General features: G+C 59.6%; 3 protein-coding genes across 14 annotated transcripts in view; 1 reads left to right on the top strand and 2 right to left on the bottom strand.

Annotated features, from left to right (window-relative positions):
* Positions 1-5,547, bottom strand: part of TTC21A (tetratricopeptide repeat domain 21A) — a 29,438-nt gene extending 23,891 nt beyond the window's left edge. For 7 of the 10 annotated variants that reach the window (XM_070391580.1, XM_070391579.1, XM_070391583.1 and 4 more), the window contains exons 1-5: positions 5,439-5,547; positions 3,811-3,961; positions 2,450-2,560; positions 1,596-1,762; positions 176-298 (exon numbers count right to left, since the gene is read on the bottom strand). In XM_070391580.1, coding sequence (XP_070247681.1) covers positions 176-298; positions 1,596-1,762; positions 2,450-2,560; positions 3,811-3,961; positions 5,439-5,465 — 579 coding nt within the window. In that variant the 5' untranslated portion in view covers positions 5,466-5,547. The remainder of the gene's footprint in view (positions 1-175; positions 299-1,595; positions 1,763-2,449; positions 2,561-3,810; positions 3,962-5,438) is intronic. The other 3 variants (XM_070391585.1, XM_070391584.1, XM_070391578.1) reach the window with 1 other exon arrangement.
* Positions 5,548-5,684: 137 nt separating this feature from the next.
* Positions 5,685-15,326, top strand: GORASP1 (golgi reassembly stacking protein 1). 2 transcript variants are annotated; one of them, XM_070391589.1, is made up of 9 exons: positions 5,685-5,815; positions 8,472-8,552; positions 9,011-9,214; positions 10,630-10,716; positions 10,841-10,971; positions 11,223-11,550; positions 12,289-12,439; positions 12,913-13,062; positions 13,288-15,326. In XM_070391589.1, exons 1-9 carry the CDS (start codon positions 5,753-5,755, stop codon positions 13,563-13,565), a joined length of 1,473 nt encoding a protein of 490 aa, XP_070247690.1. In that variant the 5' UTR covers positions 5,685-5,752; the 3' UTR covers positions 13,566-15,326. The 2 variants fall into 2 exon arrangements, with proteins under 2 accessions (XP_070247690.1, XP_070247691.1); XM_070391590.1 differs by having other exon boundaries at positions 9,047-9,214.
* Positions 15,255-17,431, bottom strand: part of WDR48 (WD repeat domain 48) — a 33,466-nt gene continuing 31,289 nt past the window's right edge. For both annotated transcript variants that reach the window (XM_070391587.1, XM_070391586.1), the window contains one exon: positions 15,255-17,233. In XM_070391587.1, coding sequence (XP_070247688.1) covers positions 17,138-17,233 — 96 coding nt within the window. In that variant the 3' untranslated portion in view covers positions 15,255-17,137. The remainder of the gene's footprint in view (positions 17,234-17,431) is intronic.

Below are 17,431 nucleotides of genomic sequence, written 5' to 3' on the forward strand. Positions count from 1 at the left end.
CCAGACGGAGCAGGAAGGAGCTGGGAACTGGGCTGGCTCCTGGGCTGCTGTGTGACCCTGCCCCGGTCTGCTTCCTGTCCTGGAGACAGAGGGTCGGGGCTGAGCTCGCCTGGCGGGTCGCGGGCTCCAAAGGCCCGGTCAGGGCTACCCCCCTCCCCCGCTCCCCACTGCCCACCTTTCCCAAAAGCCCCAGCACGTCTTTGTTGTCCTGAACTCCTTGTTCCAGGTACTTGATGGCTTTCTTCGCCGTGTGGGGCTTGTCTGAGGTAAGGTCCACCAAGCCTTTCAGCACACAGCCCTGGGGTAAGAAGAAGAGGAAAGATGAGGTCTCTGGTCCTGCTGAGCCTGGAGTCAGCCCGTGTCTCCTGCCTCACGTCCCATCAGGTGTCACCGCACACCTGCGGCCCTGCCAGGCACAGCTGCATGCAGATCCCGGGGCAGCCCTGCTCGTTCTCACCGCCAGGCCTTCCTTTGTCCCTCGTGTCCCTTTGCCTGCAACGCCCTGCTCAGCACCCGTCCCCCAAACCAAAGTATTTCCCCCGATTAACGACCACTAGTCTTTAAAACTCAGTCTAGGCGGCCTTCCTTGACCTTCCGGGCTGGGGTTGGGCCCTCCCCGGAACCCCCAGCTCTCTCACTCCCCAGGGCCCCCCAGCTCTCTCGCTGAGGCACTCTCACCTGCTTAATTTACACTGCGCTCCGGAGGCCAACATGGGGCCGCTCCTGCTCTCTGCACGTGAGCCGGGCAGGCCCTCTGAGCAGGCGAGCAGGAGCCATTCTGAGCTCCCCGGCCTTGCCGGCCCCCCTCCAGCCTTCACCCAGCCTCTCCTGGCCGATAGGGCAGGCAGGGAGGGTGGGGGGCTCAGAGGAGCCCTAGGCAGGGCACCCGCCCTGGAGTATCCCTCGTGGCCCAGACCAGTGTTTCTCCACTCTGCCATTACTGCCCTCCTGAGGAGCCCTTTTAGACATTTTCCCCCTAATCATTCCCTCCCCCTCCAGGAAATTTTAATATCACAGATAGACTGTGATACGTGTTGTACGTATATCTGCGCTTTCCTCCCAGAGCCAGTGTTCAGCCTGTTGGGGGTGATATCTCCGCTGCCGAGAATGCATGGCCCTGGCTGAGGCTGCAAGTTCCGCTCTCAGGGCGGCTCTGTGCCTGGGAGGTCTCTGGTGTCTGAGCGCCCCCTGCTACCTACCCAGCAGGTCACCGCGAGGAGGACGCGCGCAGGCCCAGTGCAGCTGGCTCATCTACTTAAACCAACAAACAAACACGACATCTGGACTTTTAGCTAAAAATCTTCTGATTTCTAAATGTCAGCGATGAACTCAAGATTTTTAGGATATATAGTGCAGGCCGCGGGGCGCCTACCCGCAGAGGGGACTCTGGACAAACGTCAGTTTGTACCGGACTAAGCCCCGAGACACCCTGGGTGGGGTCACTTCGAGACCCTGGGTCTTGGCAGTGCCGGCCAGGCTGGGGCCTCCCCCCATCCCCGTGGCCGCCCGTCCGTGGGAGTAATGGCCGCTCTACTCTGATGTGATGGGGCGCTGCTTTCTCGGGCCGTCGCCCTGGTGATGCCCGTGGCGAGTACCTCTCTGGCGCCGTTGGACAGCTGTAGCATGCGGTCGACGTACTCCTTGGCCTTGTCATGGCGGTCCATGAGCCAGAGGAAGAGGCCGGCGTAGTAGAGGGCAATCCAGCTGGCCGTCTTGCGGATTTCCTTCAGGCTGCTCTCCAGCTCCTGAATCGCTTCTTGGTCTGTGAATTGGACAGAGAGAGGAGTGCGGGCGAGGAGGTGTGCCTGGTCCCGCAGGGGGCACCGAGGGCCCTGGCGGCTGCCTCTGGACTCTCTGGGGCTCCCACAACACATGGAGCCAATGACATGCCAGCCCGGGGCCTGGAAACAAGGCACACTGGCCCCATGGTGCCCCGGGAGCTGCCCGGGCCTGGACCTGGGCTTGCTGTCTCTTCTCCTCGGTGCCCAGGGTGGATAAATAAAAATGTGCTGAGCAGTCAGGCCAAACCCGAATCCCTCACCTCAGGTGCACAACTCATTCTGGGTGGGGAAATAGTAGTTTGTGGTCTCTTGGAACCTCTCTAGGGAAGTGGAGATGAGTAATAGAATTATTTATATCAGTTTGATTTTTCCTGACAACATCTCGGTGAAGGAAAGCAAGGTGTCTCTCCTCAACGCTTGGGGTCTGGAAGGAGGACCCCTCCCACTGTTATGCTCTCTGCCTATGGCTCCCACTCAATGGGGCCTGGGCACGAGGTCTTCTTTGAGGCCTTGCAGGGAAGGGGAACAGCAGCCACTCCTCATAGGCCAACAGAACCTGCAGCCACCAGGTCACATACGTCCTTCTGCAGCCCTGGAGGGGCTGGCTCCCGGAGGGGGGCTATCTTTCCCTGGTGGGGCCAGGCCCCGCTGGGCAGAGCTGCACTCACCAATGGTTTTACAGCACCTGTGAGCATAAATGAGGGCCATGATGGAGCACAGGGACACGTCTGGGTGATTCCGGAGGCTCTCCAGGCTGCTGATGGCATCTTGGATGTGCTCTGCCAAGTGAGACCACGTGGTTATGCTTTGGGCTCCAGGCCCAGAGGGCAGAAGGCTCCATGGCAAGTACATGGGGATCCTCATTAGGGCTGACCCGAGGCTTGGCACCACCTGGCTTGACCCAGGATCAGAGGACTGACTGGTACAAAATGTCCAGTGGCCTGAGGTCCCTGAAGACTGACGCTCCCTGAAAAGGCTGCTGGCACCACGGTTCAGGCTGCCAGGAGCCGGAGGGCTTGGAGCTGAGGATGGACCCGTGAGTACACAAGGGATACCTGGGAGGTTGAGATTTTTGGCTTGGGACGGTTCTGGAAAAAGAACCTCAGGGCATTTCTAGTTAGTTGCACAAGAGCCAACAACTACATTTATCCCTCCATGTCCACTGACGTTGGCCATGGGCAGCTCAGCCTGTCCCTAGCCCAGGGTCCTTCTGAATGTCTGAGTCAGCACCTGTATGGGCCCCACTCCTCTCCTGTGCCGTGCCAGCACGGCCAAGGGTGACCCTGAGTGGGGGCGGTGAAGGATTTAGAAAAGACAGACAAGGGAATGAAAAGCTGGGTCTCCGTGGGACCCTGCTTCTTTGATGGAGCGACAGCACCACGGCCTACACGCCGTGTCTTTATTTTATAGCAGATCCCACGAGGCAAAGTAAGGGCGTGGTCAAGATGTTTACAACAGTCTCGTGGGTTTCGATCCTACTCAAGTACAGGCACCTGAACTCTATCAAGCCCACATCACTCAGGCACATGGGGCCACGTGTTCGGACCATAGGTTCGCGCTCACAACCACAGCTGTTGGCTATAATTGTGCTGGGAGGGCTCTGCCCTCCAAGCTGGGACCTGCACGTGGCCATGAGAGGACTGTGCTCTCTCATTAGTCCGAGGCTTGAACCTGTCCAAACACTGTAGCTGGTCTCCACACTCCCCCTGCCCCTGTACCATACCTGCTGGTACCCACCCCCACCACTTCCTCCTTTTCCCACACTATCAGCTCTCGGCTTCCAGCCTCGGGATCAGTTCAATTCTCGTGCAGTCATTTCTCCACCCACTCATTGTGCAGATAGGGAAACCGAGGTGCAGAGCAGCAGTAGTGAGCCCTTTAAGGTCTCAGAGTCGACTACATATGGATGGCACAGGCTTCTGCGGCCGAGCCTGGGGATGACTGGGGGTAGGAGTGGGCGTCTGGGTGGAGTCAGTGTTCGTGCTGGGCTAGTGCCCAGGTCAGGAGGCCACCAATGATGAGTCCTTACCTTCCCTGAAGGCTCCATAGGCTTTAAAGAACTGCAGCACAGGGTCATTGCTGAATTTTTCCAGGCCCGTGGCCGCGGCCTGCTGAACATGGTGGAAATACTTTTCCTGGCTGTAGTAAATGATCCCAGCCTGCGGGAGGGGAGACACCCACTGCAATAGCCCTTCTCTGCCTCTGTTCTGACCTCTCCCTCCCTGGTTCCCTGCTCCTCCTCAGTTCTGTGAAGGAAAGAGAAAGAGAAAGAGAAGTTTCTGGCCTCATCCTGTTCACCAGGCCCAGGAGCAACTCCATGCAGTTTCCCCAGGAAGGAGCCTGGAGGTGTTTGTTGTGGAATTATCCACAGATTCTGGTTCAAAGGTGGAAAATTCAACTCGAGCTGTCTTAGGAAGGGGCTCAGGGGGAAGAGAGGGGACCAATAATAAGAATAATTGCATCAGGAGTTAGTTACAACTTATTGTGGGCCGACCTCCTCTGGAAAGTGTACCCAGGGCTTTATGTTCATTAACTTCTGCATTGCTCTCTTCATAGCCTTCCCAGTTAAGAAAGCTAAAGGCCATGGTGACAGTGGCTTGGCAGAAGCCACACAGTAACAGGGGCTGAGATTGTAAAGCGAGTCTCACTTCCCCTAAGGTTTCTGGGTGCTGGGGTTGGAGACAGATGTGGTTGGATTGTAACAGCCTTGTGGGCCATATGAAAGGGTCCAGACATCATCCTGAGGAGAACAGGACGCAGTGGGAATGGGTTTAAGCAGAAGAGAGGGACGTATTCAGATGTGCGTTTTTGCAAAAACCACCCTGGTGGCCGAAACCGGTTTGGCTCAGTGGATAGAGTATCGGCCTGCGGACTGGGGGGGAGGGGGGGGGGGGTCCCAGGTTCGATTCCGGTCAAGGGCATGTACCTGGGTTGCGGGCACATCCCCGGTGGGAGATGTGCAGGAGGCAGCTGATCGATGTTTCTCTACCATCGATGTTTCTAACTCTCTATCTCTCTCCCTTCCTCTCTGTAAAAAATCAATAAAATATATTTAAAAAAAAAAAAACCACCCTGGTGGTTGTGTGTGTGTGTGTGGGGGGGCGGGGGGGGGGGGGCTGGGGAGGGGGGATGGCTGGTGAAGAGAGCTGAAGCAGAGAAACCAGTTGGGTGGGGGACTGTTACAGGTGCCCAGGGGAAAGGTGGTGGTGACCCGGGGCTCCGAGGTAAAAGTGGGTGATCTCAGGAGACATTTAGGAGCAGACGTTTCTTGCTGATAGATAGGATCAGGGGATGGGTATGAGGAAGAGTTAAAGCTGGGGGATCAAATGGTGGTGCCATCAACTGAGGTCGGGGACACAGAAGAGGCACCGGCAGGGAAAGGGGAGCTTATGGCAGGATGATGGACGGGTGGGGTGCGTTGGTTTGGAGGAGCTTGGGGAGGGGACTGGATGGGGATGCTGATTTGGGGTTCATGGTGCACAGAAAGCACCAGAGGGGATGCCCTCGTCAGGGAGAGTGAAGCGAGAAGGGTCAGGACCCCCAGTAGCAGCGGAAGACAGCGAAGTGCGGGTCAAGGGGAGGGCAGGAGAGCGGCAGGGCTCGGGGGTCACCGGGTTAGGGGCGGAGAGTCCCAAAGGGAGCGCCCGGGCCACGCACCATCAGGGAGGAGTCATTGCTGTTCATCTCTGGACGCCAACGGCTCGGAGTCCGGGTCTAGCGGGGCGGAGCGGGGCCGGATGCCGGAATCGGGGTCCAGGGCACGCCTCTAACCGCCGGCCGCTGGCAGCGCGCGCGTCCTTGGAGACGGAGATGCCGGCCGGTTGCTAAGAGCGTCAGAATCCGGGGTGGGCGTGGCAAAGCGTCCACGTGACCAGGCGCTGGTAATTGAGCGCCGAGAGGGCGAGTCGGCGCTGGTGGCACCTGGTCCGCGCTGCGTTCGGGGACGCTGGCGCCGGGGCCGGGCCGCTGCCATGGGCCTGGGCTCCAGCACCGAGCAGCCCGCGGAGACCTCCGAGGGCTTCCACCTGCACGGGGTGAGTCGCTCCCGCGGCGCCGGCGACCGGGGCCGGGCGTCCACACCGACGCGCCGGGACGCCTCGGCGCCGGCCCCCGGGCGGCGGAGGCAGGGACCGGCCCTAGTGCGGCTGCCCGAGTGGAGGGTGAGGCCCCCTGGAGGGTGAGCTGCCCACGGCAGCTTCTGGAGGGGCTCCATTGGTGACGCTGCCACGAAGGAGGCCAGGGGTGGACTGGCTTTGATCCGAAGGCTCAGCAGTGAGCTGTCTTTCAGTTTGGGGGATCCACGCCTGGAGGGGCTGGTGGGTGGTGGGAGGCCCCCTGGGCGAGGGGATCGGCCCGCGAGAGGCGGCCCCGCGGCAGTCCGGTCCGCGGCAGCTGTGGGCCCGGCGCCCGCCCCAGTGCCAGCTGTCGGCCCGGCGCCCGCCCCAGTGCCAGCTGTGCAGGAAGCGGGAGCGTTTCCTGGTCGGGTCGGGCCCCAGCAATAGCCCTTCTCCCGGGCGAGTATTGCACCAGCCCCAGGCGGGACGCATTTGTGCATGGAGGTTGCCTGCGTGATCGCCTGCTGTGCAATGTGTGCCGCGCTCCGTGCTGGGCCTGGGACGCGGTCCCGGCTCTTGTGTCCGCGGGTCGGGAAAACCAAGTGGACGCCAGCTGCGGGGGGCTGGCGGGGGCGCACACACCGCCCGTCCTGGGGCCGGGAAGGCTTCTGGGGCTCGAGGACCAGCGCTCACCAGCCGGGGAGAGCGGGAGCGGGAGCGGGAGAGCCCGCAGCCGACGCGGGGACAGCGTTTGCAGCAGGGGAGGGTCCCGGGGTGAAAGATCACGGCGGGTCGCGAGGGTTCCGTAGCCCGATGGGGATCTGGGGGTCGAGATTTGTACTGTAGAGAAGGAGGGGTTGTAACGGAGGTGAGCAGACCAGGGGGGCCTCTGACTCACTGGGGAAGGACCCCGCTTCCCTTGTGTAGCGTGGATGGCTGCAGAGACCGGTGCAAGCTTGTCAGTTCGGTGCCTGGCTGTTGCCTGGTCTCTGTGTTGTGATGGTAGGCTCTGTGGGTGGGGGGCTGGAGGGTTGGATGTGATGGGAACCCCCAAGGGAAAGCCAGACTGAGGGCCATGCTTGCTGGGGGGGTGGGGGGGGGGTGTCCCGGGGAGGGAGGGAGGTGCGGGGGTGTAGTGGGCAGCAGCACAGATAATTTCCTCTGTAGAGTCAATGACAAGGCCCAGGGCCAGGGCAGTAAGTACAGCCAGACCGAGCACAAGGCCACAGGAGAGGGTAGGCAGAGGCTCTGGGTGGCTGGGAGGGGGCTGGGCCTGGAGACTGGGGGCCTGAGCCTCTGGACCTCATTAATGGTGGAGGGCAGCAGGAGTAGGCAGGTGCCAGGAGCCGGGTGTTACCAGAGGGAGGTGGGGTGGCTTAGAGTGGCCCCCGAACATGGAGGAGCACCTCTTCCACGCTCTCTCTCTGATGAATTGTCCTTTGGTTTTCAAAAGCCACGTGGTCCCAGCTTTCCCCTAAAGCGGTGGGGTCCTGGGCTCCAGTAGATCCTCTCATTGGAAGCCACGGCAGCTTCTGGAGGTGGCACGCAGGGGCTCCATTGGTGACGCTGCCACGAAGGAGGCCAGGGGTGGACTGGCTTTGATCCGAAGGCTCAGCAGTGAGCTGTCCTTCAGTTTGGGGGATCCACGCCTGGAGGGGCTGGTGGGTGGCGGAAGCCACAGGGTCTTCCCCTGGCAGAGGTGAGCAGAACCAGAGCCACAGGAACCCCAAGCCCTCTGGGCTGGGGGCCTGGCAGATGCCTGGTCATCAGGGCCTCAAGCGATGACACCCGAAGGCCTGAGGGGTGGAGCCCACCTTCAGGGCTGGGACCTGAAGGGAGATAAAGGCCGCCTGAAGGGCAAGGCTCTGTAAATGGGGCCTTGGAGAGGGATTTCAGCTGCAGCTGCAGCCCTGGTTGCTGTGCTTTTGGAGATGGGAGGAGCAGGGAGTCCAGTGCCGGGAGGGAGCACCCTTGGGCCAGGAGTGACTCCTATGCCCTGCATGGGAGCGGAGGCTGAACTGTGAGGCGCGGCCTTGGCACTGCTCACCAGGCTCCGTGGCTCAGGCTCCTTCCTGCCCTGCGGTCTGCTCTCCTCAGCACCTCCCATCACCTGCTGGGCTGACCTGGGATCTGTCACCACAGGGTCTGGGGCCCTCTGGGATCTGGCCACAGGCTGCCTTCCCCGCTGCCTCTTTCTGGCCACAGCCCTGGTTCTATCTCTCATGGGGCCCTGCCCACTTCAGTACGAAGGGCCCTCCCTTTCTGTCCACATCTTAACCTTTCCGGGAAACCCTCCTGGCGTTCCCTGTAGGCCTGCACCACCCTGTTCCTTGGGGCCTCCTGGTAGCCCCCAGACTGCCCAGGGCTCTCCTACGAGGCATCCCTGGAAGCATGATCTGTGGATCATGGTCAGGGAAGAGCTGTTTTCCTAAAGAGGAAACTGTGTGCCCGGGAAGGTGTTGGGAGAGGAGGGAGGTCACCTTAGCAGTGCCCATGTGTGGCCTGTCCGGAACGGTTCCTGCCAGTGCCGTTTCCTCGCTGGGACGCGGGGAGTGGTGATGGTCCCTGACATTGAGGGCCGGGCTTCTTGGAAGTCACGGGGCGGGCTCCGTGACCGGCCTCTGCCCTGGGACAGGTGCAGGACAACTCCCCAGCCCAGCAGGCGGGCCTGGAGCCTTACTTTGACTTCATCATCACCATCGGGCACTCAAGGCTGGTGAGCTTTGCCGTGTGTGTGTGTGTGTGTGTGTGTCCCGTATGCCCCAAAGGAGGCTCCAGCCCAGCTCTTGCCTCCCTTTTCTTCTCCCTGCCCAGCGCTCAGCTCCTGAGCTCTCTGGGGTGGACTGGAGGTTAATGGACTCTTGGAGCTGGCCACGGGGCCTAGGGGCCTGCCTCTTGGGGCATGAGAGATGTGGGCTCTGGCCACGGGGCAGCTCAGAGCGGGACAGCCTGCAGTGCCCTGAACCCAGGAGGCTCCTTGATGAGTTTGTTGTGCTTTCTGGGTCAGAGGGGGAGCTGAGGGAGGCCCATTTAGCACTACTTGGGGGGGGGGGGGTGTGTGGCCCTGCCGGGGCAGTTGGCCACCAAGGCCCTTGCCCCACCTCAGACCCAGACTTGTCTGAGTGGCCCGGATGGGGTGTGGGGGTCCTTGGAGTCAGCCCCCTGCCCCCATAGAACAAGGAGACTGACACGCTGAGGGATCTGCTGAAGGCCAATGTGGAGAAGCCGGTGAAGCTGGAGGTGTTCAACATGAAGACCATGCGGGTGCGCGAGGTGGAGGTGGTGCCCAGCAACATGTGGGGCGGCCCAGGCCTGCTGGGCGCCAGTGTGCGCTTCTGCAGCTTCCACAGGGCCAGCGAGCACGTGTGGCACGTGCTGGTGAGTGGGGTGGGGCTGGGCATGGGTGTGGGTGGGGCGATGAGTTGGGCATTGGGGCCACAGGCCAAGCACTGCAGGGGAAGGTGGTGGGGCCAGAACATGTGAGGGCGTTGGGGGTGGGGGTACCTGGGGGTGGGGAGTAGGGTGTGGGGGCAACTGGGACAGGGCCAGTAGCCAGGTGGACTATTGGAGGACTCCCTGAGGGCAGGGTCCTTCTCACTCCAGTGTCCAGAGAGGGCAGCTCTTTACCTGCATGGTGTGCCCTGCCTCTTGTTAGCCGTGTGCCTTTGGGCACTTTTGACCCTCTATCCCAGGGGTGGGGAACATCCCGCCCGCGGGCCATGTAAGGCCTACAAAATCATTTAGTCTGGCCCTGCCAAGGCATGAGCGGTGAGTTGATTAAACGTTTGGCCAAATAGAGCAGGCTGATTTTTAAGTTGATAATTTTGTGTGGCCCTCGAGTGTCATTATAAATATCTAAATGGCCCTTGGCAGAAAAAAGGTTCCCCACCCCTGCTCTTTACATGGTTTCTTACTTCGAGAGGTGGGGCTGCCACCTACTGGAGGGGGGTGGTGCCGCCGTGGCCGCCTTGGTGTGTTTTTCCGGCTGGTCCTCTGAGACGCCTCGGCACTGGGCTGGTGCCTGGGGTCTGAACCCTGTGAGTCTCGGTGACGGAATTGTCACAGACGTCGCTGTCAGTGTCCAGCACAGTTACACGTGCACACGTGACATGTGCGCCCACTGATGGTGCCCAAGTTCGCAAGAATGCTTGCTCCCGCGACCTGGTCACAGGAGGGTGCCCTGAGATGGAAACTGGCTGGCTTTCCAGCCTCCTCTGTTGCTCACCGACTTCTCGGGGAGCCTTCTCAACCTTAGACCTACCTCAGCTTGTCCACTAGTGCCACGGGGCGAAGATGGAAATCCCTGCGCATTCCTAGGAGGCTGGGACGGGCCAGTGGCTCACGGCTCCTCTAAGGGAGAGGGTGATCCTTATACCCAGGGGTCTTAACAGCCATGCAGTTGGGCACTGACTGTGGGCCAGAGTGTGGTTTTCATTCTTTACCTATATTACTTCTAAAATCTTCTCAGCAACCCTGTGAGTGAGCACTGCATATCGTAGTCTTAATTGTTGGGAACCTGCAGCTGAGGGGTTAAGTATTTGTCCAATCGCCCAGCTAGCAGTTGGTGGAGTCAGGAGTTGAACCCAGGGCAGATTCCAGAGCTCAGAGCTGTGAGCCATGCCACGGTACTGCCCTCTGCTGGGGAGGTAGGGGAATTGGGGGGTAAGGTAGAGTCTGGGCTCGAGGCCTTGGCCTGGGGACAGAGGGCAAGTGTCCTACAGGCTACCTGGAGAGGCAGCTCCCGGCCCCTCCTCCGCGCCAGTAGTGAGTGATGGTTCTCTGTTCTTCCCCAGGATGTGGAACCCTCTTCGCCCGCCTCCCTTGCTGGCCTGTGCCCCTACACAGACTATGTGATTGGCTCAGACCAGCTCCTCCAGGAGGTGAGGAACCCGAGGCCCAGCCCTCCCAGACCCCGGATGGGTGTGGAGATGTGGGTGCTGTCCATGGGAAGTGCCTCCAGTTCCAGCGCTGGGGCCAGGGCTCAGGCCCGTGTGTTTGTCCCAGTCTGAGGACTTCTTCACGCTCATCGAGTCCCACGAAGGGAAGCCCTTGAAGCTGATGGTTTATAACTCCGAGTCCGACTCCTGCCGGGAGGTGTCTGTAACTCCCAACGCAGCCTGGGGTGGAGAGGGCAGGTACTTCCGGGAGTCGGAGGGCTGTAGGGTGGGGTCCTGGTGGGGCCCTGGGTGGGCCTGGCTGGTGGGCATGGACCCCAGAGCCCCATGGTGGGGGGTGGAGGGCTGGGCCCTGGTTTAGGGATCCTGAGGCTGACCATGGTCCAGGAGGCATCCTTTTAGCCCCCTCACTGCCATTGGTGGGTGGGGGTGGCAGACACAGGAAAGGCTGTGGGACAACTCCTGGATTGAATGTTTCTGGACTTCGGCAGTCTGGGGTGTGGTATCGGCTACGGGTATCTGCATCGGATCCCAATCCAGCCCCCCAGCTACCACAAGAAGCCACCTGGTGCCCTGCCACCTGGTACCCCATCACCTGGTGCCCCGCCATCTGGTAACCCTCCATCTGGTGCCCTACCACCTGGTACCCCACCACCTGGTACTCTGCCATCTGGTACCTCACCACCTGGTGCCTTGCCACCTGGTACTCTGCCATCTGGTACCCCACCACCTGGTGCCCTGCCTCCTGGAACCAGCCCCCTGGACTCTCCTGCCCCTCCTGGCCCAGAGATGGGTGCCAGGCAGGGTGACTACTTGGAGGTACGTGGGGAGCCCCTGTCAACTAGGGGACGTGGGGAGCTTCATGTGGACAGAAGGAAGAGAGGGTTCTGGAGGCCCTTAGGAGGCCCACCTGCTGTGGGACCCAGTGGGAACAGGTGGGCCCATTCTGGGACCATGAAACCCGCTCTGGTTCTCCTGCCTCTGAGGTGGGGAGGTGAGGCACTAGCTGTCACTCACATTTCATGAGTGGGAAACAGGCTCCGGGGTGGGCGGAGCCTTGCGCTGTGCCCCAGTGAGTCTGTGGTAAGGTTGGGCCAGAGGCTGGGCATCAGAGTCCCCGCCGGGCTGGTTGTCCGGCTGCATCTGCAGGAGAGTGCTGGTCTTGTCTTCATGGCTGCTGAGCAGGCCCCCTGATGCCTTTAGGCCCTGGGCTGGTCCCTGGGGCCTGTGCCCGGGGCATGGAGGATGGCTTTCCAGGCCTGCTGGAATTCAGGGAAGGCCCTTTCTTCTTGTGGGTCATTGACGGGGCCCAGCCAGATGGGCACCTGGGCTCCTCAGAGTGGCAAGAGCGCTCCCTCTCCGTGTCGGCACTGCTGGGGAGGCCAGCCAGGCCCCCGTCTGACTTCACATCACCTGTAGAGAGGGACCGACCACCAAGGCTGTTTGCTCCTTCAGGCAGAGCGATGCTTCTGGGGCAGGTGGGGGCTGGGGGTGAAGCTGGACTACACTGTCCCGACCGCCCTCTCCCTGGGCCCTCTTTTCCCCTGGCTCCCCTAGGCCCTGCTGCAGGCACCCGGCTCCTCCCTGGAGGGACTGCTTCCTGAGCCCGGGCCTCTCAGCTATGGTGTGCGTGACCTTGGGGAACTGCCACGGCCCGTGGAGACTCCTCTTCAGCCTCCGCCTCCAGTGCAGCGAGTCATGGACCCAGGTAGTGAGCAGGCCCTGGCCAGGAGCTGGGAACCTGCCACCCCTGGTGCCGAAATGGGCCCCAGGCTCAGGCCTGGACTTTGGCAACAGAACCAAAACCTTCCTCAGACCTACTGACCCCTGCTCTGTGCCAGGATGGCTGCAGGTGACCTCACACAGTGTGTAGACGGGGAGGCTACTCTCCAGAGAAGGGAGGTGCCCGCTCAAGGTTGCAGCAAATTGGGGCCGGAGCAGGGTCTGGTCCTTCTGCCGCTGTGCCACTCCCATGATGCCCAATGCCAGGCCCCTTCCTTTCCTTGGAAGCAAGCAGTTGGTGGGGAGGGGAACCTCTGGGTTGTGTTAGGGGCATCACCACAGGCTGAGATTAGTCTCAGGCTGAGCCAGGTGCCCCAGGAACGGGGCTGAGGGAGCCAGGGGACTGGCCTTCAGCAGGCAGGGTCCTGTGCTAGCAAAGAGCTGTGCCCCTTCCCCTAGGCTTCCTGGACGTGTCGGGCATCTCCCTCTTGGATAGCAGTGCCAGCGTCTGCCCCAGCCTGCCTTCCTTCCCAGAGCTGACCTCCACCACCGTGCCAGCCGCGGGGCTGGAGGACGTCGGCTCCAGCAGTGGCTCTCACGAGCGTGGCGGTGAGTGGCTTGCACCTGCAGAGGCCTCTGGGAAGGCTGTCCCGTTTCTCCATGGGTCAGAGGCTGGTGTGTGAGAAGAATCCGGCCATGTCAAGGTGTCTGTACACTGGCTCTCTCCTCCCCCTCAGTGTCTGGGGTGGGATTTGGAGGTCAGTGGGGTTACTGCCCCGGCCACACTGGCCCCAGGTCCTGCAGGCCTCCTGAGCCCCCTCCTGTGTGTTTCAGGGGAGGCCACGTGGTCTGGCTCAGAGTTTGAGGTCTCCTTCCCGGACAGCCCCGGTGCCCAGGCCCAGCAGGACCACCTGCCGCAGCTGACCCTTCCCGACAGCCTCACCTCTGCAGCCTCGCCAGAGGACGGGCTGTCTGCGGAGCTGCTCGAAGCTCAGGCCGAGGAGGAGCCGGCAAGCACAGCAAGTCCAGGTCTCAGGGCGGAAGCGGAGGCAGCCAGCCAGGCCCAGCTCGCTACCCCTGAACAACACCCTGGGCAACGGCAAGGCCCCTGATGGCATCTCCTGAGGTCCAGGTGTGGGGAGGTGGCTCAGGCCACACTGTGGGTCCAGCCCCTTGCCTGATCCCAGCCCAGTATGTCCAGCTTCCTGGGCTGTGGCTCCGAGTGATGTGTGGGGACTCCTGTAGGTGGGGGACTCGTGTCCACTCACCCTACTGGTTTCTAAGAAATGACCTGCCATCATCTGCGGGATGGTCCTGGCTTTGGGGAATTGAGCCCTTGTTTGAGAATCTTAAGCACATCTTTGGGGTGGTAGGGAGCTGGAGGAGGAGAGGAAGGCTTCTTTGCTGCTTGTGTGGTGCACGGAGCCTTGGTGGTGGGGAGAGGCGGTGTGGGCCTTGGGGAAGGGCATCTTGGCCGTGTACGCTGAGGCCCAGTGCTTGCTCCTGCGTGGTCACTGGCTGCCCAGGAAGCAGCAGGGCCCAGACGTGGTCAGGTGTGGCCGTGGGGTAAGGGAGGAAGAGGTGGGTGTGGTGTTTGCCTAACCGCTTTGCAGAGCTTGCCTTGATTCTTCCTGCACAGCTGAGCCTGTGCTATCTGCTGGAAGGCACCCCAACCCTGGGGACCCTTGAAGCCCCAATTACTGTCTCTTCTGTCACGTGCCCCCATCCCTGTGCCACACTGCACAGCCGGCTCAGGTTGACTGACATCTGCCAGTCACAGCTGGAGAAGAGAGGCAGTGAACTTGCCCACCTCTCATGGGAGAGGAGGGTTGGAATTTCTAGAACCTTCAGCAGATACTCACCTGTGCTTAGACCACGATGTTTCTTCTTTCCCCGGGCTGACACCCCACAGACCTAGTATCTCCAGTGTATCCCGTCAGCTCCCAAACTTACACAACAATCTCTTCTACATACACAAGGCACCCGGCCAGCCCCAGTGGTGAATAAGTTATAAATTTAAATTCACACTCTCCAAGCCAGTCCTGACCAGATCTCTTTACACACAGCTCCTACCACAAGGGGAAACGAGAGGCCAGGGCCAGAGTGGGTGAGGGCCCTTCTGTCCTTTCCCCGTGTGCGTGTGCTGTTCCTCCTGCCACCAGGTGCCTTGGGAGGCTAATGCACGCATGGGTCTTGTGCTCTGTCCTGCAGGACGAGGAGGGCTCCCCCAGGGACGGGGTCCTCACCTCTAGTCTCTGTCCACATTGAGTCCCCGCTGCTGCTTGATTTGTCATGTTCTCATGTACAAGGAAGTTCAGAGCTCTTAGGCCTGTAGCACAAGGGCGATCAGCCGAAGGTGGCACAGGCCAAGTGTATGGAGGGAGGCCCCCAATTAGTGAACACTGAGTTTCTAGCGCTCTGACTGCACGGCCAGCGAGCCCTGTCCAGCCCACCAGCGCAGCCACACTGCAGAGCAGGAGGCCTGGGTGCAAGGCCAGCGCGGGGCCTGCTCCGGGGCTGCCTGGGAGCCCAGCTCCGCCTGCAGAACTGCAGGAAGAACAAGCCCAGGGACTGCTCCGAGGGCAGGTCCCTGCGCTGCAGCCTGGCCCCCTGACCCCGGCACCCTCACCCAAGGGTTCTGGTCTTCCTTGCTTCACACATGCCTCTTCCCAAGTTGCAGGATAAAGCGGATACCAATGCTAATTATTTCCAGGGTAAACAGGAAAACCAGAGGTTTCTCAATTTCTCTATCATCTGCTCTGAAGGAAAATGACAAGTGAAAAAATAAACATGTACTATGCTTTGAATATTTTAACTAAAGCCTTTATTCTATACAACTGTGAAATACAGATTTTTACCCTTTTGGCATTGCAGACTGTCCACTTTTCTGGAAACTTACTGGTTTGATGGGAAGAAAAGAAAAAAGTACAACCATGCTGGGGTCAGATCTATGACAGGAAGGGAGCACAGCCGCCCCTCGAGGTTCGGGAGCAGGGCAAGACGGCCCAGCAGCAAAACCCTCCCTTTAGCCCAAGGGCCCCTCATGCAAACACAACAGGGCTGGTAAATGAGTTTGGTGTGTTTTTTGACATGAATTCACGACTATTGCTAAAAAACGTGCAGCAAAAGTGCACTGTTGTATCCAACAGATAGAAAGGGCTGTTTACAAAAGAAATGGGCTGCTCTCTGCGTGAGGGAGGGGGGCTCGGTGGAATGGGGCTCACGTCCTCAGAGAGCCAGCGGCAGTGACCTGTCCACTTCCCAGAGGAGGCTGCCCGCGGTGCGGGAGGGAGGGAGCCCTGTCCCTACAGCTGTGCGAATCCCAGTGTCTCAAACAGGAAGGTCTGGGCCGAGGCCCATAGGCTGCCTTCAGCTGAACCCGTGAAGATGTAGAAAAGAAATCCTTCCCCACCCCCGCCCCAGGCCCCGCTGCTATGGGCGCCGCTGCACACGAGCTGGGGAGGCCCCTGGCCTGGAAGGAACTGCCTCTGAAGGCACTTGTGCTTCTGGCTCCACACGGGAGGCGAGTCTCACGCAGTCTGGTCGGGGCAGACCATTGCTCTCGTCTGAATACAAATGACCTTGGGGAGAGTCCAGAGTGTTTTTATGCCAAAAGTTGAAGTGTTTATCCCCAATAAGTTATATTCTGTACAAGATCCAAATGATTCTATGAAAGCTTTAGATTGTTAGAAAGAACAGTGAAAAGCGATCTGGATAGAGGTACAACAACAAAAACCTGCATATAAAACTCTGGAAAACAAATATGTATGTTTCCAGGCTATGAATTACCAAAGCAACTCACCATGATATCCTTGCACTGACACCATACATTTTAGGTAGCATTTTAAACGAAGTTAAAATTTCACCACGGTCTTAAGTTTTGATGGTGCCTTGCTGCTTACCAGAGCAAGTACCTCTGGTGCCACCTGGCTTTGCCCGTAAATAAAATGACACAGTGGAGGAAGGAGTAAGACAGCTGCACCTCCCTGTGGCTGCCGGACAGTCCGGGGCACTGGCGTCAGTGTGGCATCGCTGGGACACAGCGGTCCATGTGCTATGGCCCAGCCCCTGGAGGTGCCACAGCTCCACCTGCAGGAACACAGCTGAGGTGCAGTAGTAGAAACAAGCCCAACACTAGTCATTTATTATGAAATGGGCTGGCTCTCGAATTGTGCAACAGCAAGTTCCTATTAAAAATAACTGTCTTAAATGGGAAAACAATTTGTTTTTAATGACAAACTTGGAAAAAGCCTTCATAGGTACTGCACGAATGGAATGTACTCTCTTAGAAAAGCTACTCAGCACGTGTGAAGTGGAAACACAGTGACAGATATGGCCCTACAGGATGTGTTTCTAGCAAGTGCTAACGAAGATAAGGTCCTTTGAAATAAAAGGAGGAAGCCAGGCCTGCGCTGGCCTGTCAGTTCTCTGTACATCTCGAGAGACAGTTGGCTGGGGTTCTGCTCTCGGACTCTGCCTCCCTGGGGACAGCTTGCTCTACACAAGGAGACTGGTTTCTATATTACATTTCCATTAGTCACTGCAGTTGAAAGAGAATCTCAGTCCACACCAAGTCGGCCATTAGAAGTCTGGCTCCCACTGGGCTCAGTGGGCTTCCTAGGACTACTCTTGGGGCCACAGAGGAAGGTCAGTAAATGGATACCCAGGAGCGCTCGCCCACCCCTCACGTGGACTTCTGCCGGTAATGGAGGGTGAGGTCCCCGCCACTCTTCCATATGAAGTGTTTCACTGTCCGCAGGTCCATATTTGGATCCAAAACCTGAACAGCAAAACATAAATTAGAAATGTCAAAGCCTCTGCTATCTAAGGCCTTTACGGTTGCCTCTCACAGGTGACCCAGAGCGCCCTCCCCTCCCCCACCCCCGGGGTGGCCGGCTTCTGGGCCTGACTGCCATGCATACAGGCACAACCCTGGGCGCAGGACACCGTCTCCAGTCATTCCTCCAGAAGGCCTTCA

Source organism: Myotis yumanensis, unplaced genomic scaffold (assembly GCF_028538775.1).
Source record: "Myotis yumanensis isolate MYYU_CA2020_CCGP unplaced genomic scaffold, mMyoYum1.0.hap1 SCAF_14, whole genome shotgun sequence".
Classification (NCBI taxonomy): domain Eukaryota; kingdom Metazoa; phylum Chordata; class Mammalia; order Chiroptera; family Vespertilionidae; genus Myotis; species Myotis yumanensis.